Source organism: Leuciscus leuciscus, assembly GCF_965113295.1.
Source record: "Leuciscus leuciscus genome assembly, chromosome: 7".
Taxonomy (NCBI): domain Eukaryota; kingdom Metazoa; phylum Chordata; class Actinopteri; order Cypriniformes; family Leuciscidae; genus Leuciscus; species Leuciscus leuciscus.
In genome coordinates this window covers 9754132-9776098 of record NC_138731.1, presented here as the reverse complement: position 1 = coordinate 9776098, position 21967 = coordinate 9754132, and the positions used below count along the sequence as shown (strand labels likewise).

General features: G+C 36.1%; 4 protein-coding genes across 6 annotated transcripts in view; all 4 read left to right on the top strand.

Moving 5' to 3' along the window:
• Positions 1–1278: 1278 nt before the first annotated feature.
• hoxd10a (homeobox D10a) lies at positions 1279–4274 on the top strand. The gene is made up of 2 exons (XM_082175340.1): positions 1279–2768; positions 3502–4274. Exons 1-2 carry the CDS (start codon positions 2048–2050, stop codon positions 3774–3776), a joined length of 996 nt encoding a protein of 331 aa, XP_082031466.1. The 5' UTR covers positions 1279–2047; the 3' UTR covers positions 3777–4274.
• A 1113-nt stretch (positions 4275–5387) lies between these two features.
• Positions 5388–7344, top strand: hoxd9a (homeobox D9a). Its single transcript, XM_082175719.1, has 2 exons — positions 5388–6611; positions 6947–7344. Exons 1-2 carry the CDS (start codon positions 6074–6076, stop codon positions 7186–7188), a joined length of 780 nt encoding a protein of 259 aa, XP_082031845.1. The 5' UTR covers positions 5388–6073; the 3' UTR covers positions 7189–7344.
• A 6139-nt stretch (positions 7345–13483) lies between these two features.
• The window catches only part of hoxd3a (homeobox D3a), a 22041-nt gene continuing 13557 nt past the window's right edge, over positions 13484–21967 (top strand). Inside the window, exon 1 of one of the 3 annotated variants that reach the window (XM_082175715.1) lies at positions 13484–13836. The gene's annotated coding sequence lies outside the window, so the exon portion shown is untranslated. Of the gene's footprint in view, positions 13837–16222; positions 16619–21967 lie in introns of those variants that run through there. The other 2 variants (XM_082175717.1, XM_082175713.1) reach the window with 2 other exon arrangements.
• Positions 20514–21967, top strand: part of hoxd4a (homeobox D4a) — a 2602-nt gene continuing 1148 nt past the window's right edge. Inside the window, exons 1-2 of the mRNA XM_082175720.1 lie at positions 20514–21117; positions 21499–21967. The exon at positions 21499–21967 is cut by the window's right edge and continues 1148 nt beyond it. Of these exons, the coding sequence (XP_082031846.1) occupies positions 20664–21117; positions 21499–21800 (756 nt within the window). The 5' untranslated portion in view covers positions 20514–20663 and the 3' untranslated portion in view covers positions 21801–21967. The remainder of the gene's footprint in view (positions 21118–21498) is intronic.

Sequence of the window (21967 nt, the reverse complement as noted above, 5' to 3'; positions counted from 1 at the left end):
ATTATTATTATTTGTCGTTTTTGTTGTTATCCTTAATTTAGCTATGGTATTACAACCGATTATGGCAGAAAGATTTTGTAAGGGTTTGGCCATCTTTTAGCTTTATTATATAGCCTAAACAGTTCGCTGGAAGACTGCAGGATTGTGTGTAAAAAAAAGTACAATGAAATATTCCTAATATCTCAAATGATACATGGATCATAACAGTAGCTATAGTCCACTACTTATTTAGGAAATGTATTCAACTGTACACGCATCTACATCCTCTTAGGTCTATTTTTTTTAAATATTTTTATTAATGTATTACACATAAAGGTGAACCAACAAATTAAATAACCAAAAACTCTTTAGAAGATGTAATTATAGGCTTTTTAGAGTATTTGCCTATAATTTAATATCCCAGGTAATTCATGCATTTAGCATAATAGTTTAATCATTTGACAGGTTTAATCTTGAACACTACTTATACGCTTGGTGTTTATGTGTGTTTTCAGATGTCAGTCCTCTGCAGTGATTCTTATTTATTTATTTGTTATTTATCTGGAAGATTTGTCAGCTTGCTATTTTTAGTAGGAAACCCACTGATTTAGCGCGTTGCCTACATGCGTTCTTTTTTGTCTTTATGCTTTATTCAAAATTATGTAAAGAAACCGTGCGCCGTTACGTTTACCTAAAATCAAGATTTCTATAAAATAGTTAATGGCTCATTATTGCTAATTTGATGTTTTAAGATTGTGTGTACATAACGACGATATTATTGGTTTGTGATAATAGATTACACACTTGTAACAAGCACATTGCAAATGATTAATTCAGCGGCATATAAAGATAGCAATATCATTTCATTCTCCTTGCGCATTTTCATTGTATCCAGTTCTTAAGCAGAGATAATATGATATCCTTTATAAATGCTGTTAAATTCTGCAAACGTATTTGTGTATTTAGTTATTGCGAATAATATACTCTACATGTTTTTCCCACAATAATTTTATAATGATGCATAGGCCTATAACATGTTTTCGCTGAGTGAAAATGCACGTATTTCTAAAGTCAAGGTGAAAATGCGTTTACAGCAGTTTATCGGCCTATTTTACAAGACAAATGGCATACTAATTGATAAACTCCACTCTGCACATATGAAAGAACTGCATTAATTACACAAAACAGAAAAGCCGTTTAAACCTTTGACTTGTGCTATAGCCTATATTTTGCAAATATATAAACGAATACCTTACATCCTTATAATGATAATGTGACTGATAACGTGATCAAATACACTGATTGGCTATGATTTAACAAGCACGGTTTTTTCAAGGTTTCTTTTATTTAATTTAGAAAATAACAGCAAACAACAATCAAGGCAGGCTATTACATATTAAGAAGTAATAACATTTGAATTTCCTTTGCGTCCGACAAATGGTCAATGTGGAAAACATGCAAAATCAGTTATGCCTATTAAAACATAATTCATGATAAAAACAAACATAGAAAGGATTAATCACAATTTTGTTTTCACTCTTAATCGAGTCAGCGGTGTTTAGGCCCGCGTCCACCGGCTCATTTTGTTCTGCATAGTCCTCTGCATTTTGCCTCGTGAACTACGAGAACTCTTCAGACATTTCCTATCTTGACCTTGAATTGGAATTTAAAGGTAGCTATAAAATAAAAAAAGACTGTGCTAAATGCAATAATTTATTTTCCTTGTTCTTGCTCTTTGTTTAACAGCAGGCCAATATATAAGTCCAAGTTTTCATTTTATATGTTTTCCTGAAATGGATTTAACAACGTTATTTCGGCAGTCTTGAAACCAATTTCAAGTCCTTGTTCTAGGTGTCGCTGTTGACCACGTCTGAAACTTCAAATCATGTGTCAATGCTCCCACGTGACGGGGAAGAGCCTGCGTCTCAAGGCCATTTTCAAATTTCATTGGTGAGAGCGTCATGTGGTTGCAGAGAGACTCGCTGGTTATACGGGGATTGTTTTGCTAGATATGTCAGCTTACAGAGGACACTTCCCTGCTTCTTAAAAAAAAAAGAAACTCTCCAAAATGTCCTTTCCCAACAGCTCTCCTGCTGCAAACACGTTTTTGGTAGATTCCTTGATTGGGGCGTGCAGAACAGATTTTTATTCCAGCAGTAACATGTACATGCCAGCCACTGCAGAAATGGGAACCTATGGAATGCAAACCTGTGGACTCCTGCCGTCTCTTGGCAAACGGGGGGAAGTAAACCACCAAAACATGGGCATGAACGTCCACTCGTACATACCTCAAACTGATACCTGGGCAGATCCAAGCAGGTCCTGCCGATTAGAGCAACCGCTCAACCAGATGTCCACCTGCACATTTTCACAAAGCATTAAAGAAGAGACTAACTGTTGTATGTACTCCGACAAGAGAGCAAAGGTCAGTTCGTCTGAGATACCCGCGTACTCCAACCTGATCCCCGAATCATGTTCCGTTGAGAGTCCCGAGATCCCGGTCCCTGGATATTTTAGACTAAGTCAAACTTACGCGACGGCGAAAAACCCGGACTATGACAACGAGACGATGAGCCCAAACACTACGTTAATGCAGCTGAACAGGGTGACTCCAAAGTCGCAGTCAACGCCCTTTGTCGAGGTGGAAAAGAAGCTTGCGCTCGATCGGGACACAAGGAGCTCTTCCCCGGCGCAGAGTCCAGATCCCAAACTCAGTTCGCTGGAGGAGAAGCATTGCTCAACCGAGGCGTCTGTCTCCAGCCCTGAATTGCCACACAGAGAAACCAAAGGTGAGTACAATAAACGGATTAATCGCGTCTTGGTGTAACGCGAACGCTCTAGCATCATAAAACCCAATATAAAACACAAACAGCCCGAAAGTCGTAATGTTTAATGGGAGTCTTTCTCAGGTTGCAGTAAAAGCTCTAACAGGAAACGGCGCTGCGAGGGCGCGTTAACATCAAATACCTTTTGTTGCAAGTGACTTGACATTCTTCTTTGGTCAATATAAGAACAGCATTGGTGAAATGTATTTGCGACTTAATTCATTCAGCACGAGAATGAATGCTCTTTTGATGTAGAAATCATTCATTGCTATTTATTTGATACTGACTGAGGAGCTGAATATTGTAAAGTCCTATTTCTGGTGCAGTATCTGAAAACTGCATATATAAAAGTGCATTGGTTATAACATGAGGTAATGACTTAGGCTATAAAAAGACAAGATCCTGTGTTAACCAAACGCAAACAACAAAAACAAAACATAAAAATTCATTAAATAAAATTACGTTGTAGAGATTAACCAACACTTTAATACTGGTAACTTGTGGGCCACATGGAAAATTAAATATATTTTGACTCAGTACGTTACTTCTAATGATCTGTAAGTGTAGGTTTAATTATGACAGCCGTTTTAATAAACGTATGCCGTCTATGTTTTTATGTAGAAATAAAACGTGTCCTATTTTTCCTGTTTGTTTGGCTGATTCTGTCTTCTGACATTCTGTCCTTTTGTTTTTGCAGAATCCAAAAACGACACACCGACGAGCAACTGGTTGACCGCGAAGAGCGGAAGGAAAAAAAGATGTCCATACACAAAACACCAGACCTTGGAATTAGAAAAAGAATTTTTATTCAACATGTACCTGACTCGGGAGCGCCGTCTAGAGATAAGCAAAAGCGTCAACCTTACTGACAGACAAGTGAAAATCTGGTTCCAAAACCGCAGGATGAAACTTAAGAAGACGAGTAGAGAAAATCGTATCCGTGAACTGACGTCCAATCTTACTTTTTCGTGAGCATGCAAACAAGTGCAGGTCAAAAACGTATCACCCTCATTTCGGTCAGTCTATGTTCTCCTGTATAATGATGACATGAGGGCAGTGTGCATTGTTTTGGCTACTTTCACGTTCCAATGTTGTGATCGTTGCTGAATACTTGTCATTTGTTGCTACATCTTTGATTGCATTTGAAATGTGAAGCCTGGTGTAATTTCATATGTTTCACAGGGTATAAAAGTGGTGTAAGGTCTTAATTTATAAAAGAAGATTATAAGACAAGGCTGTTCCAAGCGGTTTCATTTTAGCGGGAACAGAGCAAAAATGTGGCGCCAAAAAGCCATGACTTTGGACATGAAAGCACATTCGAAAGTGAAGATCTCCCATTCTTTCTCCAATGAAAACGTACATTTATCTGATATAATTAAGTTTAAAGATTTCTGTATAATAGATGTTTAAATATGTCTGTATACGTGCATGTTTGTGGCATGTGGTCAGTGGACTAATAAATTGATAATGTCATAATAGTGTTTTGGTGTAATATTTGGTGTAGTGTTTCTAAACCACAGCTTAATAAAGATCATGTCTCGCCCCTCCCCCTTACAAACACACACACCCCTAAAGATAAATTACAAAGGTAAATATTTTTTTCTTCTTCAAAGATAAATTAGCAAATACAAACTAATATACAAATTATATTAGGGGTAGGCTACATGTCAATTGACGTTTTTGAAAAATGAATCACACTGTATGTTCTGATTACCAAAAATGGACTGTTGTGTTCTGAAAAAAACAACAACAAAAAAAAACGTGTAAGTTTTTTCTAAATAGAACCTTAACTTAATTCAAAATACGAAAACGTAACCCTATAACCTTCAAACTTCACCGTCAATATCCAAAATTTCTAATTATGATACATCAAATAAAGAAGAAGAAAAAAAGAAAAGAAAAGAAAAATAATCCAAAACAGGCAAACCAGAAGCACATAGAGGTAAACTATAGGTGGAAATGATTTGGTCCGTCATTCCATACATTCATAAACAACATTTTGTTTAAAAGTTGTCATGCAGATGCAATTATTTTCGTCTTTTAATACCGATCCTTCCACGCGTCTAAAAAAAGTATATTTCTAGCATCGCCCACTCACTCTCTATAATGTGCGCACACAAACACAATGCCATACACCTCTGTAGGCACATGCTATGTGTTCAAGTGTGTGGTCACACAGATGGAAACACAGATTATCATTTTGACCGAAATTGTAACGGCTGAGCTCTCAGTGACAACTTGTCGACAAATAGCTAACATAGGCTAAACCACGTTGTTTTCTTCACACAAATTATTTTCTCAAATTAAGATGAAATATGTAATGCATTCGTCTATATTTTGTATTTCCCTGTGTTTACATTTCCCTTGACTTAATAATCCCTTTTTACACAAATGATCTATTCTATTTGATCTATATATAAACTTCTATTATTTTGGTAGATTAACATTTTTACCACCAGTAATTCAATCTCGGCGTAGGCTACATTGTTATCTAAAAAGATCCGAATATTTCTGTATTATTATTGTTATTAATGATAAACACGTAGGTCAAAACACTTTGAAATACCAAGAGTCTGTTTTATTAAGGGAACATTAATACATAATCAAATGCACCTCATAAAATTTTTATTGATACACATAAAATACTATGTCTCTCTTTTGAATAAGTACCAAAAATATACAAATGTTTCTTCCTGTGTCAATATTACAACACCTTACAGTCAGCATCAAACTTACAAAGACCGCATAACAGATCTTAAAACTAAAGTAGTTTATAAAATATGAGAATCTGTGAGGCTGTGGTGGTTCGTTGTTTTACAGCATGTTATTACATTTATTTTACGATGACTTGCAACTCGGTACTCTATAAAATACTTTACAAGGCTAGACTATGACATACCTTATGACGAAATTTTTGCAAGATTTTACACGGCTGAAATCGTTTGTTAAGGTAGCCTAATAGTGAGTGCAAATGAATGGGTGCATTAATCTGATCTTGTTATATATATAAAAAAGAAACATATAGTTTAAAGAAAGATGAATGCAGAATATCATTACAAGTTCAGATACAAATAACTTGTCTTTTTTAAGAGCACAAAATCAAACATACCGTTATCAGAGGACTGATTTACTCTCTGTATTAGTAAATATGATCACGTGATTCATGCAACCAATCACTGAAGATGAAGGCAGCAAAAATACTATGATTGTTCAGAGGCAAGGTTTCGGAAACAGAGTAGCGTTTTATATGAGTTCGAAGGGATCCAGAAATGTCGACTAGTTCAGCTCTCAGTAGCTATTATGTGGACTCTATTATGGGGCACGAGACGGAGGATGTGTACGGAGCGCGTTATGTCCAGGGTTCACACACCGCGAGGCCGTCAGGTGTGGGCGAAAATGCGGACTTTTCCTCGTGCAGCTTCGCTCCCAAGTCAGCCGTGTTCCCAGCGTCCTGGTCCTCGGTTCATCAGCCCTCTCCTGCTGCAGTGTCCGGGATTTACCATCCGTACGTCCACCAGACCCATCTTTCTGACAACAGATACGTCCGCTCCTGGATAGAGCCAGTCGCGAACCATATCTCTTTATCGGGGTTCCACTCCAACACTCGGCTCAGCGGTACAAAGACTGAAAGTTCCCCCTCGAAAAGGACTGAAAGCGCGGCGTTTGAAGCAGAGACGCCGGTGGTTCCCGAGTTTCGCTGCAGCACTGTATCCGTAGACAAAACTACTGAAGAAAGAGTTGAAAATGATTCTTCGAGCCACGGCGAACCTAAAGACGAAAAACAGCAACAACAACAACTTGACCCAAGTAAGTAAAATGAATTGCCCTGTGATTTACAACTGTCGAACTGCCCTAAACTGGAAGTTTTACAAACCTATAAAAGTGTCCGGGCTCTTACCACTGGCCTTCATTGGTGTAGTGGCCATTAAAAAAAAAAAAAAAAAAGAAACTTTGGAAATAATTGCATTCACACAAATGTTTAACACCAATTACACAATATTTTAATGGTTAAATATGAACGTATCTCCGTTTCTGATATAGTCATGACCTTTCTTGTGGAAGTTAAGCTTATGTGCATGGTTTTCTTTTTACATTGTTATTGTTATTATTATGTTTTCTTTAGCTTGTTTCTTTCTTTTCAGGCAACCCTGCTGCAAACTGGATCCATGCGAGATCAACAAGAAAGAAACGTTGTCCGTATACAAAATATCAGACTCTGGAATTGGAGAAGGAGTTCCTTTATAACATGTATTTAACGAGGGATCGTCGCTATGAAGTCGCACGAATCCTGAGTTTAACAGAGCGGCAGGTTAAAATCTGGTTTCAGAACAGAAGAATGAAAATGAAGAAGATGAACCGAGAGAGGAGCGGTAAAGATCCTTAGTGGAAAGCGTGCTTCAACTCAGCAGCTAATGTGCGTCCCTTTAACATATGCTTGGATTAGGATACAACTTTTGTGATTTTTTTGTTTGTTTGTTTGTTGAGTTGCCCAACATTGAATTGGCATATATTCTATTTAATTATATATATATATATATATATATATATATATATATATATATATATATATATATATATATATATATATATATATATTAAATAGACTATATTTAATATATATATATTCTGAGTCAAAATAATGATTTGAGTGACTTGAAATGAATGGGTATTTCACAACGATTTCTAAAATAGTTACATTTGGCTTAAAACGCCCCTAAAATCGATTTCCCAGAACCATGGTGGAGTATTTCTTTGAAGATCTGAGAATTCAGTTTTTTCTTTTGCACAGTAAAATTCAGCTTCAGGGGTTTCTTATCATTACTCATCATAATAATGTCTTATAGGAAATTAGGATATGTGATCTGGTAGTTCTTAATCTGCTGATCTTTACATCTTTGTCCATAATGCATGCAAAACCTCTTCACCCTCATGCAGCCACATGAATAATTTACTGTGCCTTTAATTTCTTTCTTTTTAAATTGGACATCGTGTATTCAATCCCTTATTTCGAATTTCTCCTTACTAAAATATTGTATTTCTCGTTGAAGCTTTTGTTGGCGTGTTAGATCCATCAAAAGTCTAAATTATAAAAGTAAAACGAACTCGTTTTTGGTCTATTTTATGTCTTTTATTTTGGTCACAGTGAAGCTCAGTTGTCTTCAGTGCTGTATAGTGAATTTGGGTGTAGACAAGCTTTGTTGAATACTCAACTTGTGCACTTACTGTGATAATATGTTTCCTTTTAGACCAATTTTTACAAATAAATTTCAAGTTCGACATGCGTACTGCTTTGATATTGTACATTTCAGTGCTATGCGATCAGCCTCATTTTCTTTTATGCTGAACACAAACTAGAGATTCATTGTTAGAGAATATTGCAGAAAAAAAAAAGTTTATAATTGGGAAAAGGTGTTGCAAGGAACCCCAATTTATCGTCAAACCTGTACCAAGAATTGCTTTAGAGCAGGGAGAAATTGGGTCCAATAAAGCTATAGAAGAGCTAGACGTCTGGTCTAAATGAGTTTATGGTATAGGACTGTTATTGCCCTTCTCTTTGAAACTAGCCTCACTGTTTCTTTGTATCTGTACTTGCACACAAAAACGCAGACACTTTTTGCGGGGCGTCTGGTCGATGTATTGATTGTGTGAGACTAAAGCGGCATCGACCCCCCAGTAGGCCTACACTGAAAGTCACGTTTATTCTCGAAATGCATTTCCACTCCACAAACCTTAAAGCTGAATATAGTTTTTGATGTAACAACAACGTACAATTATCAACGTAGTTAATTTCAGTCATACATTCGTTGCAACACTCATTTTAGATTATTAACAGATAGGCTTCAAAGTGTATAGACATGCCTTGAAATGCGAATAGAAAAAGGAAACATGAATGCATGCCGCTATTTCAAAGAATGCAAAATGAGTCAGGGGTGCACATTATTGCCACTAGAGGGCGTAGTTGTTCTGTGAAAATAAAGGACTGTATGTGCCCGTGCACACTTACTAACAGGAGCTTAATCAGAATTAAAACACGATAATTCAAGTATCTAAATTAATTTGCTTCCGGAAAGTTAATATTTCGGGACAAACATATGCGCTCAGTTCTCCCAGTTTATGCATGGTTAAAGGTGCATCTATAGCACTTTGCAGGGTCTGTTCTGAATAGATGTAGGGTTGAGAAAAGGACAGGAACAAAGAAATTTGGACAGCTCCATGTATCCCAGCATGGAGCACTGTGTGGGCAAATATATTTCAGCTCAGTTTTGGCTAAACGGATAAAACTTTAAGCCTACGAATAGGCCTAGTTTATTAATGACATATAACGATTGAGCTAAAAGAGTTTAAATGTTAAGCGAGTTTTCTAGCTTATTTCTCTGTACTTTCTCTTTGACATAATGTTTCTTTCCTTTCGAATGAAGGTATCCAATACAAATTGAATCATCAGGAGGATAATAAGAACAGTCCAGGCCATTTAGAAATGAAAAGTAAAAATGGAAGCTTTACTCAACACAACATACAGCAACATATATACATATAACAAAGCCGTTTTATTTGTTTTAAGCACGCACGAACGACCAACTTAAACACTCCTACATATATTTACAGTTAATATACTTGTTTTGTTGTTGTTATAGCGTATAATAGGCCTATATATAGGCTATTCATGCATCTGTTACAAAACAACTAAAAACTTAATGTAGTTTTAAATATGTGTTGGTTTATTGTTATATCTGAAATATTAGCTACATGTTGAATTATTGGGAGATTGTTTTCTATATAAAAGCGTGTCGGTACTTCATGTTTCAACAAAATAGTGCAACCTTCTTATTAATTATTATTATTAGCAGTAGCAGTAGCAGTAGTAGGCCTAGCCTATAAATTAATAAATGCAAATGTAATGTAAACACATACGCCGAGCAAGACTTTCGCAAACCCCAAACGGAAAGAGAAAAACACAGGCTACAGTTAATCTAATTTCCCTCTCCTTCCTCTCCCTCCCTGTCTCTCATGTGAGCTAAAGCAAGCGTGTTTAGGGTCATGCAGGAGAAAGCCTGACCGATGGATTTGGCTCTGGGCCTGTTCACCAAACAGACTATTCAATAACAGCAGCTCTCAGTCATATATGATTCCACTGGCATTAATAAGTGACGATCTGACACCATCAGTTCTCACTTTGTCGACCCTTCACAGAACAGTGGGCGATGTATGTTCTCCTGCGGATCAACATTTCCACAAGATGCTGAACGGTAGGCATGCGATGGCGTTTGCACTGATGCAATCATTTCATCTGTTTGGGAAATCTGTCCAGACACAGAGCGCCAGTTATCAGGCGAATCCTGCTGGAATTACGTGTCACTGCGACGTCTCTTTATTTTACGCACACGATAACTTTCACAGACAGCGGGTCTTTACGACACTGCGAGGCCGACCAGGTCGCTACAATACCGAGCCTGTAAATCGTCCAGTTGTGATACTGGCTCGGAACCAGTATACCTAAATCAGCGCTCGCCCCCGTCTCTCAGATGTTCCCTTGGATGAAACTTCAAGGTTGTCTGCAGTAAAATCTGTTTTCAGATTACTTTGATTATAAAGGCTGAAGGCCCCCCCCGACCCCCCCCCCCCCCCCCCCCCCCCCCCCCCACCACCACCTCTCCATACCTCCCCATTATAGCTATTCTATGCAAACTTGAATTAAAATGTTATGAAAGAGATATGTCTGTCCATCTATAGAAAGCATGCTCAGAAGCATGTGGGACATTCTACCAGAAACGTACATTTCCACTTTAAAAAATCTTGGGGAAAAAAATATATTTTTCTTAAATCTGAACGTTGAGACATATGGAGGACATGTTAAACTATGAGAAACACATATCATCCCATCTCAGCATGTTTTTATGATTAAATAAAATACATTTTTATACGCATTTCACCCCTAAAATGTCAGGCCCTGTCACAGACAAATTTGTATATGTTAGAATGGTTTCCTAATGAATTTCTTTGATACAGATAGCATTTTCTTATTGATCACATGTCCCTGATTGTATCTAACATGGTTTTATAATTCCTTTAAGAAATATAAGTAACTTTTCGGTCAACTGTAGTACACAAAATCACAGAATACCCGCAGGCACTCATATAGTTGTAAAATAACTACCTTTACATAGGAGATTTTTATAAAAACATAGTAGTGGATATATACCCCCACCTTCATCTACACAGTTAAAGAGATTAATTAATTAATATTTCCTCAAATAGTACACTTTTATCATAATTTCCTGTGTGACAGGACTGACCATGGCGTGACAGGACTGACGGTACTGTGACAGGACTGACTTTATGGATTTTGATGATGCAGAAAAAGTTATGTTTTGTGTTCTTTATTTAAGTTTTGATTGGCATTTCTTTTTTAAATTATTATTATAATTTTAATGTTAAAGTAATATTAGACTATGGTAAAATTCAGCCAAGGACATACATAATATTGCCAAAAGTATTGGGACAGCCCTCCAAATAATTGAATTTAGGTGTTTAAATCACTTCCATGGCCACAGTTGTATAAAAATCAAGCACCTTGGCCTTCATTTTACTATTGCATGCGTTAAATACATAACATATGCAATAAATGTAATAAAAAAGAACAATAACATTAATTTGTAAGGCCGTGTCACACAGGAATGTGACAGGGCCTGATGTGACAGGGCCTGACGGTTGGCCATTGTAAACTGCCATTACTCAGCCTGCTAGCATGCTAGCATAAAAACTGTTAACATGCAAGCAAGGAATTTCAATAACCTTTTTAGACATGTTTTGGATTTAAAACATTTTCATTATTTTCTGGAATGTTTAACCGTGACAGGGCCTGACCCTTTAGCTCGTCTTCCTAAAAAAAACATACAAAAACAAGCTTAAAATCATACAATTCAATGAAACAATTCAGCCTTAATCAATGTAAGCTTCACCTGGGTCAAATGATGTCACTTCCTCTGAGTGATACCCTTAAAGGTGTATTTCACACATTTTATGTAGAGTTTTATGTAAACGTGACAGGACTGACCAAAACATGGGGACAGTTGTAAAATAGAATTTATTTGTAGAATTTATATATAATTTTATGTTTTTGATCAGTTGATGTGAATGATAACAGCTTAAACTTGTTATTGATGAGTTTTTTTTTTTTAAATAACAGTTTGTAGCATAACAAAACTATGAAAGCTGTAGCTCCAATTTGGCTGAGGACAAGGGCATGGACAGGATTTGTAATTTTCAAAAGTGTTTTTAATAAAGAAAAAAATATCTGAGAACCTAATGAATGACATATTCCTTTACAGAACAACTCACAGAAATCAACTATGAGCCAGTTTTAGAAATTTTTGGATGAAATACTTTTTTATTCACTGTAACAATTCAAGGACAGATAATGTACGTTTCTGGTAGAATGTCCCATGTAGTCTATTTATGCAGGCATGCTATTTTTGCATTAAATTACCTGCAGTGACAAATGGCATCTCACGCGTTAAAAAATTGCAGCTTTTATGTGTACAAATAAGGTCAATGAGCTAATTTAGTTTAAAAATACCGGCCAATAATTAATGTATAACCTAGCCTACTTATTTTTGAGAGTATTATTTGATTTCGCATTATCAGTCACGAATGAAGTGATTTATTAATATTTTTCATTAGGCCTAGGCTATAGCCTATTATTTGCGGTAAAAAAGTGCATAGCCTAGTCATAACATATAAAATCGCTATTTATAGGTAATCTGTTGTCTATTGTAAAACTCCGTCCACTGAATTGCTAAGAGTGAGCTATCAGTCGTCTTAACCCACAAGCAAAAAGTGGCAAATGTATTTCAATTTTAAACGCCGACAAATTATCCAGATTTCTGAATCTATTCTGTGTTCATTTGTTCGTAGATCGTTTTGCTCAAAACAGATTGTGAGAATCATATTCAGAACTGTGCATTATTGCTGTTTATAAAATGTATAGGTTAATGAACAATTACTAGGCTATTATTCTATTTTAATAAAAATAAATAAAATGCTCTATTTTGTTTCCTATCGATTCGAAATGCATTACGTATTCAAATCTAATAAAATCTATTGTGAGCATTAACTTAAACTTGAGTCAGAGCACGTATAATTGTCATACATTTTTATTGTTCGACGGTTCTTGTTTTACTAGGGAAACATGTTTTTGTAGCTAAATAGGTCAGTTTCAGTTTTTAGCTAGGCTTAAATTAAATTAAAATTAATTCGAAACAGCATATTAAGAATGTTTTAGTGTTTTTGTAATTTCTCTGTTTCTCTCTCACACACATTCCCTCTCTCTTGCTATCTCTCTCTCTCTCTCTCTCTCTCTCTCTCTCTCTCTCTCTCTCTCTCTCTCTCTCACACACACACACACACACACACACACACACACACACACACACACACACACACACACACACACACACACACACACACACACTCACACACACACAAACACACACAGATGTCTGTGACTGTATTTTCTTTGCTGAGGAAGTGCAGCTGGCTCAGTCATTATGTGCAAAAAACTATAGGCTTTGCGGCAGCCCAGATTCCTTTTTGTTAGAAGACAATTTACAGCTTTGCAATAGATCTTTTTATGAGCCTGTTTCGACGGTCATTGGATGCCACTGGTCATGTGCAGGACGCAAACGTCTGCGTGACCCCTTTTCCTGATTTCCCAAGCGATTTTCCCACTGCATTCTGTGGCTTAAACGCTACAAATCCAAAATACAGAGTGTTATCATATAATTCCTCTCTCTCTCTTTTTTTTTTCTTTTTCTTTTTTTTTTGCCGTGCATGTCTATCTGTGTTCGAGATCGAGAAGACAAACTCGAGGCCGATTGCTTTGGCTGTTGTCAGATCAGAAGCTAGACGGCTGCTACAAGAGTTGCATTTCTAAACAGTGCAACAATACAGCACTGGACGACTGATCTCAATCCAGCTTCGCAATATTCAGCAGCAGAGCAGGACGAAAACATGGATTATAGGGCTTTGTTAGGTAAGTTTATATTTCATAAGATTGAACATGCTATCGTGTCAGTCAGAAGATACAGGTTTCTGGTTTGCTATTATCATTTCAGATTGTGACGGCAGCATTAGCATTCTTATTAAAAACAATCTTACTGTTTTTGCAGTATTTTTTTTGCAGATAACTCAATTAGTTAATTTTGGATTGCACTAAAAGCTAGAAGAGTGCTGTATTTATTGTGTTCTTTAAATGCTGACGGCCTTTCTTTACTAGATCTTAAAATGTGATTTTACTCATGTTTGATTTGATCTGAATGTGAAAAACATGAACCTTTACGAATAAATACTTCCCAATAACTGATATTATTAGCTTTATTATCAGCAATAGCTGAAGTATTGTTGTCGTTCAAATGAACCGGCAGCAAATCTTTAAAACATAAAAATGATGAAAAAATTATTTTACGGAAATAAAAAAGTAATGCAAACCTTCAAATGATGACTGTTCAGTTACGTGTATGATTATTGCAAGCAGATTCGTGGATTTACAAGTAGTTAACATATATTTTACGACAGACCCTTCTTGTGATTTTTTATTTAAATTAAGGTTATTAACTTAGGCTATTTCGCCAGTGTCACATTTATCCACATATTAATTATATATCAAATAATAAAGTCTGAGTAGAATGGCTGTGAATCATTATTTTAATGCACAGATTAGAAAATAGAAAATCCTTAATCTGTGCATAAAAATAATGATTCACAGCCATTCTTAATACATATTCAGACGTTATTATTTTACCTACAATTAATTTGTGCATACAAATAATGATTCTTATATATTCATGCGTCATTATTTTATATATAATTAATCTGTGCATGAAAATAAAGATCCACAATATAAAATAATGATTTTGAAAGTTTGGAAACCTGTGGCGGACGGTGGAGTTGTGCGTTTTAATGTATGCCTCCCTTAATGGTGAGAATGGCGCAGTTTTTTGGGAAGGGAGAGACAGGCTGTGCGGGACAAAGACAGTATTTCACAGTCAGCTGACAGGCAGAGGTATTTACAACCTCACTGCAATGCGGCAAAACAGATAGCGTTAGAGGAGCCTGAACGAGTTCATGCAACGAGCTTCACGTTCAGTTCACTTACTTCTGAACAATATATCTATATACTGCTGCAATACAAACTTCAAATGCAGTCAAAAATGCAATTCATAGCCTAGAATTCTCCATGAATTTATAACCACGAGATCTGCATTGCTCTTAAACTAGGAGATTCTTTATAAAACAACTATATTTAAAGTGTTAGAGTTAGGATTAAAACCCAAATCACATTATATTAAATATGCCTATTGTCTAAATATTAAATATTAAATGATAAATATGCTCTGTAAAATATGGCAGTGAAATCAATTGTATTATTTATTCATGCATTATTTGAACACTGATGTGTTCGTTTTATAAAGTATAGTCTATATCTAAAAAAAAAGAAAAGAAAAGAAAAAAAGAAAAAAATTCGAATAGTTGTTCAGTTCTCTATTTCTGTATGAGCAGTTGTGCAAAAAGAAAGAAAAAAGAAAGCCCGAACACCTATGCAGTGTCTTCTTCGGTCGGCAGGGGGCGCTGTTGTCTAACACTCTGGCACTTGCTGGTCCGCTATCTGCATCTTTGTCCTTGAGCTCATTTCCTGTGACTGTGATTGGTTGTCGCAGTCATGTGACACAAGTCACACAGTTCCTTTATTAACTGATAGAAATGTTTTTTTTTTATTGTTTTTTTTTTTTTAGAACGAAATAAAAAGGAACTGTGTGAGTACAGTTGGAATTATTATATTTATGCCCTATATTATAAATATTGTATTAAATTATTGATTATAATTTTAATCATTTTGACATGCATGCATTTCAGTATTGACATAAAGTTTTTACGTTTTAATAGATCATATGACGATCAAAAATATCAAAATATTGATTATTGAGACATAGAGTTATTCAAACATAGAGTTTGAAGTCCCGAAACACTCACAGTGAATGCCTGTACAATTCATGCACTTAAATAACATATTAAATGTATATAACTGTTAATTGACTAAAGTTTAATGTATTTAGGTGAATATCGAATTGAATGTTTAATCCCGTAAACAAGAAAAACAGAGGTGAGAATATTTCTCAGTAAATGTTATAATATTATTTGCTGAAACTTTCCCAATGGCCATTTGTGACTTCACAGAAATCGACAACCCGCCATATGGCGCTATTTTATTTCCTCTCAAAAATTTACAGTCAGAAAAATATTTCCATTAGTTCACACGTCAGAGATATCACAAACACCTCATTTGTCCTGAACTCTGGCAAAATAACGAGCAAACTTAAGTAACACAAGAATGCGCTACACCAAATAACTCTATTATTCTTTAAATACTACAAAAAAAAACATACAGCAGACATTAGTCTACTACAAGAAATAAACTCTGCGTGTTTTTCCCTGTGAGTGCAGTGAATGTGAATTGAACCCCGTGTCTTTATTTCCTCCTGAGATCAGAGTAATCGCCATTATTGAATAAGTGCAACTTTCAGGATTATTTATGGCACCCGCGCGCTGTCATGAATGGCTGTGGGGAAGCACGTGATACCATTAAACTTTGTTTTATGGCCAGGGAGTTGACAAGCCAAAATATAATTCACATTGTATATTAGAAAGGTCGCTCAGACGGTTTGGAAAAGATCCCAGTGTCGCTGCAGAGGAAAGAGTCTCCACGCGAGTTCTGATCATGGATATATGCGCTTTACGCGACGCGCCTGCTTCTCGAGGTAAGCTTGTGTTCTTCAGTGTATACGCGTCGCTGAACTTGCGCGTGTTGGATTGTGCCATGATGTTTACTGTAGTCTCATATCCACCAAAACTGCTCTGATCTGTTTATGCGAACTCCTCTTGTGTTGTTGTGCACAGTTTTGGGTTGGTTGGATAACTAGAGAAAAAATAGGTTGTGATGAAGGTGACGTAAATGTTATGCAGTAGTCCGGCTTTGGTGCAAATGTGGCGCCGCGTTATAAAAGATTACTTTTCAGGGCTTAGCTTGTATCAATTAAATTATTAGTATTATTTATTACTACTACTACTACTATTATTGTTATTTATTTACATTTTTGATACGAGGGCTTCAGCATTTTTAATTTTTTTATGAATTGCTTTACTTTTTCATTATTTGTTAATAAGGAGAAAGTAAAATAAACTGCTTATTAAATGTGATTTTCTTCCATGTGTGAAATATACATTGGTCTAAATTGAGAGTTGTCTTTTGATTACTACATATTTATGTCGAAACTATTATTTTTTTTTTTATTTTTTTTTTTTTAAATTGCTTTTATTTTTTTGCTTTGAATTGGCAATTTATTTTTTACTTATTTGCATCTGTTATGTATCTCGGTCTGTTGTTATTAGATAGTGTACCATTCATTTGAATAGAGATCAGTTATTCGATGCACGCGCTTTCGTGACTTGTAAGTGAACTCTATAATAAGGGTTTCTGGGTTTTATTGACAAGCTCTCTAGCGCCCCCAAGCAAAGAAACTCTCATTTTGACCCTATCATTTATACTTTACATTATTTTTCATCTCTGATACAGTGGCTGGTCAGAAAAAAAAGATCGAAAGTCCTGTTCAATTAAACTATCTGAATTCAAAATTGCAGAGATGCGCAATTTAATGTGAATGTTAGAAAATATAAAATACATAATTTCTTCACTGCTTTCCAACCATACAATGTCAATGAAACAACGAAATTATATTAAATCATTTTAAATCAAACTTCAGTCTAATAGCATATGAAGTTCAAAATATAAGCCTTTATGTATTCTATGACCAATAATCAAGATATTTTGTATTAAAAGGTTTGAAATTATATATTTCATTCGTTGATAGCGAAACTGTGGCTAATTCCCGTGTGAGTTGAAATTATTTTTTTATAATTCACTCATTGCAAAAATGTCGATTAATAGAGAAAGACCGTCTCAATCCACACATCTGCTTACAAAAATAAATCTTCAACTTGGTTAACGTCGCATGGGGGAAGTAATTATTTAAAACGGTTTAGATCATATGTGCATGCATGCGAATTATATATAGGCCTATATATATATATATACAAATGGAGATATTTTCATTTAAAATCAGATGTGACTCAGTTGTTGATCAGTAACTCGGCTTTGACCCGCCTGAACGAGTCGCAAAGCAAGGTGAAACACGGGTCACGCTGTCTAACAAACATACATAAAAAAAACACGTATTAAAACACACATTGTCTTTTTGCTTGTTGAATATAAATACATACAGAAATTAATTCATTTATTAAACAGCCAATATCACGCATGAATTGCCTGCTAAAAAGTAGAACGAATTTAATCTCTTTTAAAGCACTAGACTATTATTTTGTTCTAAAATGCTATAATCATCTGTAAGTTCTAAAATCACAATCTATAATATTATATCAAAATTAACAGACAGCTAATCAAATAAATCGATGCAAATTCATAAGATTTTTAATCTGCTTGTTTTAAGGAAATTATGGTAAATTCCTATATGAAAAGAACTTGAAGTTAACGTCGCTGTTAAATTTAGAAGTAACAATTAAAATAGATAGGCCTAATTATTCAATTCCTAAGCGGGAAAATGTTTTTTGAACGGATCCCGGGTTTATTATATGTTGGCTCTGGTGACCGGGTGGGAATGACCACAGGAGCTGCTTATCTGAGAAGGTCATGTATTATCCATGAACTTTTCTTCTTTTTCCGCTACCGCTGTCGTCTTACCAAAAATAATGAAACTTTTTGATGTGTGTTGTAAATGATTCTGCTTGACCTCTCGACCTTTAGCCTTCCTTTACATGCTTCTTCACGTGCAGCACACAGTTTTAAGGCTATACCTGATCAATGACAGCATCTGGCACTAAAGCCCTCAATCCCGTACCTGGATCTGGAGGAATATTCCGTTCAATTATAGGCCTATATGTGGTGTTGTTATAGATACAGAATTAAATAATTAGTAATTGAATTAATTAGATTAGTTAACTTTAAAAATATGAACGCATTAGGCTACACGAGGTCTGAAAATGGAGCTGCGGGCCTCTATCTTTTATACATTTATGCTCCCTGTTAAACATTAATAAGAGAGTACGGAACTTTCTTTTTTTTTCTTTTTCTTTTTTTAAATCAAGGCAAATCTTGAAGAAACACTCGCAACACTTGATGTTTGAGTTAGAATATTTTTTTCTAAGACATTTTGTTTTTGATCGAATACATGTCGTTGTCTATATATACCCTGTAGAACCGAATTTGTGTGAAAGAATGACAGTCACAGATTCGGTTCTAGGGGAGTATATGGTCGATGCAAGAACTTCGAATAAAACTTCGTCTTATTTGAGTGTTCGACCACTGAATGCTTTTGCCATCTAATGTACGGGCAATATCGCCTATGCAATGTGCTTTGGGAAATGGCAGCTGGCAGCGAAGAACCACTTTCGTACAACGAAGAACATCAAATGAGACGCATATAATAACATAATATGATTATGTGGTTGAACTCATGAAGTAGCCTACTGTGTACTGCGCTTCTACCTGTTCTTACTGAAACCAGTCTCCTTAACCATTTATACAGCGCTTGAATCTTACTAAATGTGTGCATATGAATAGAATAGAATATTTGGTTACACTTTATTTTAAGGTGTCCTTATTACAGTGTTTTATACAGTAATTATACAGTGAAGTACTATAATAGTGATTAACGTGTTCTTAGGGTTAGGTTTAAGATTTGATTTAGGGTTAGTTGCACGTAACCATGCATAATTGACTGTAATTACTATAGTTACTACATGCAAAATGTGTAACAGGAACACTGTAAAATAGTGTTTCCGAATACTTTTATTGAAATTTTGTGCAATAAAATCGCCCCTCTTATAAGACAGAGAGCACTAAATAATATTAGCAATATTTTGTATGGATGTTAATAAACTTTGCTCATCCATGTACTATGCCCCTGGTCTTACCTTAAGAACTGGCAAGCGGTTATTGTCTGTTCTGTGGTGTTTGATTATTGATTGGCACGCGCATTGATGGCGAACCAGGGTGCGCTATACAGCGAGCTGAAAGGATGAGAAGCGCTGGAATGATGAGACTCCAGTAACTTCTGAGTGACCTCTACATGACAAAGACGCTCTCCAGCAATTGTCTGCTGGCTTTATGTGACTCTTTTTGTGCCTTGGACCGTTTTTTATCTTTTGTCTTGTTTTGTTTTTTACCACTTGGGTCGAGTTTGATTTAGCTTAGTTGAATATTAATTCACCAATTGGGCTTCATGCACATATATGTGATGCAAATACATGCTTTTATATTTTCTTTAATTTTTTTGCACTTATAGAAGAACCTTTCAGTGAATTCATAAAAAAAAAAAATATCTTAGTGTGAAGATCATTCTAATAGTGTAAAGAATCTTTTTCCACTATAAAGAACCCTTTGTGGAATGTAAAGATTCTATGGATGCTGATGGTTCTTCATGGAACCATCGATGTCAATAAAGAACCTTTATTTGTAAGAGTGTGGGATCCTCCCATGTGATGATGTACATGCCCACATGATCTCAAATCAGATTTTTTTTCTTTTTCTTACACAGACCGGGTATTTAATCAACTAAATGTTATATTATATTATCACCATCCTAATTGAGAGATAATGTGAAGTTTGTGAAATTCACTACTAGGTGTGCACAGCTTCTTCTCTGTTGATGAAGTCCCTCCACCTCGATTGGCCAAGCTGGTCACATGGTAGCCTAACTTTATTCAGTTGACAGCAAGTAGGAGGGCTTTATGGAGGGAGGAAAAAAAGACAACTCGAGAAAAATTAGTATTTCCTACCTTCAGAAATTAATGGCCATGAGTTCGTACATGGTGAACTCCAAGTATGTGGATCCAAAATTTCCTCCTTGTGAGGAATATTCTCAGACCAGCTATATACCTGAAGAGAGCCCGGGCTACTACAGTCCGTCGCAGGACACTGGTTTCCAGCATCCCGGACTCTATTCACGGTCAAACTACTCTGAGCAGCCTTACAGTTGCAACACTGTCCAGGGCTCATCGGTTCAGCCGCGGGGTCAAGCGCAGGATCAAGCCGGCCAACACAGCCCTTTCCCCGCACAGACTGAGCAGTGCCCCGCGGTCCAAATATCCGGACATCCGCAAAACACAAAGACCCAGAACGGGATACCAGCCAAGCAGCCTGCTGTAGTTTACCCATGGATGAAGAAAGTACACGTTACTACGGGTAAGATTCACTCTCTTGTAGGCCAGTCCTGTTCTGCTGTTTTAGCCACAGTTAAAACCATTCAGTGAAATATTTATGGGTTCCTCTGAAGGGGCCGCCAATTACACCAGCCATAAATTTTTATTGCTTAGGAAATAGGCCGCTAGCTGTGCTGGCCACTACTGCAGTTCACTTGGCCCAAAGCTTTGAACTGAATCATTTAGTAATGATAAACTTTGATTAAATCACCTAAACTAAAATTAGACGAGTTCTGAGTATTTGTTCGATCAAATTCAAACGAGCGGGCATTGTTTTTATTTTGCAAAAGTTCAAATGAGCGATTTTTTTTGTTAATAGTTGGGTTCTTTTTTTCTAACAGAAGTGTGTTTTTGTCTTTCTCAGTCAACCCGGATTACACAGGACCTGAACCCAAACGTTCTCGGACAGCCTACACAAGACAGCAAGTTCTCGAACTAGAGAAGGAGTTTCATTTTAACAGGTATCTAACAAGACGGCGTCGCATAGAGATCGCGCACACCCTCTGTCTCTCTGAACGACAGATTAAAATCTGGTTTCAGAACAGAAGAATGAAATGGAAAAAGGACCACAAACTCCCTAACACGAAAGGAAGATCGGCGTCAGTTGGGAATCAGCATGCACAACACGCTCAGAAGGACAACCAGACAGAGATCACAACTTTATAAGTGGATATCTCTTTCTCCCTCCCTCCAGATGTACAGATGAACTGTATGTAATAGACAATGCTTTATTTGACATTGCATGGTAGCAAATCATGACATGTTGGGTACAAGTGCCAAAAACTGAGAAGAAGCACACACTACGACTAAATGCAGCGTGAAAACTGCTATGC

What these genes read in the sequence shown, in the direction of transcription:
- hoxd10a (XM_082175340.1), top strand. Translation starts at nt 2,048, where the DNA reads ATGTCCTTTCCCAACAGCTCTCCTGCTGCAAACACGTTTTTGGTAGAT. An exon ending in GCCACACAGAGAAACCAAAG is followed by an intron (nt 2,769 to 3,501) that starts GTGAGTACAATA and finishes TTGTTTTTGCAG; the next exon opens with AATCCAAAAACGACACACCG.
- hoxd9a (XM_082175719.1), top strand. Translation starts at nt 6,074, where the DNA reads ATGTCGACTAGTTCAGCTCTCAGTAGCTATTATGTGGACTCTATTATG. An exon ending in ACAACAACAACTTGACCCAA is followed by an intron (nt 6,612 to 6,946) that starts GTAAGTAAAATG and finishes CTTTCTTTTCAG; the next exon opens with GCAACCCTGCTGCAAACTGG.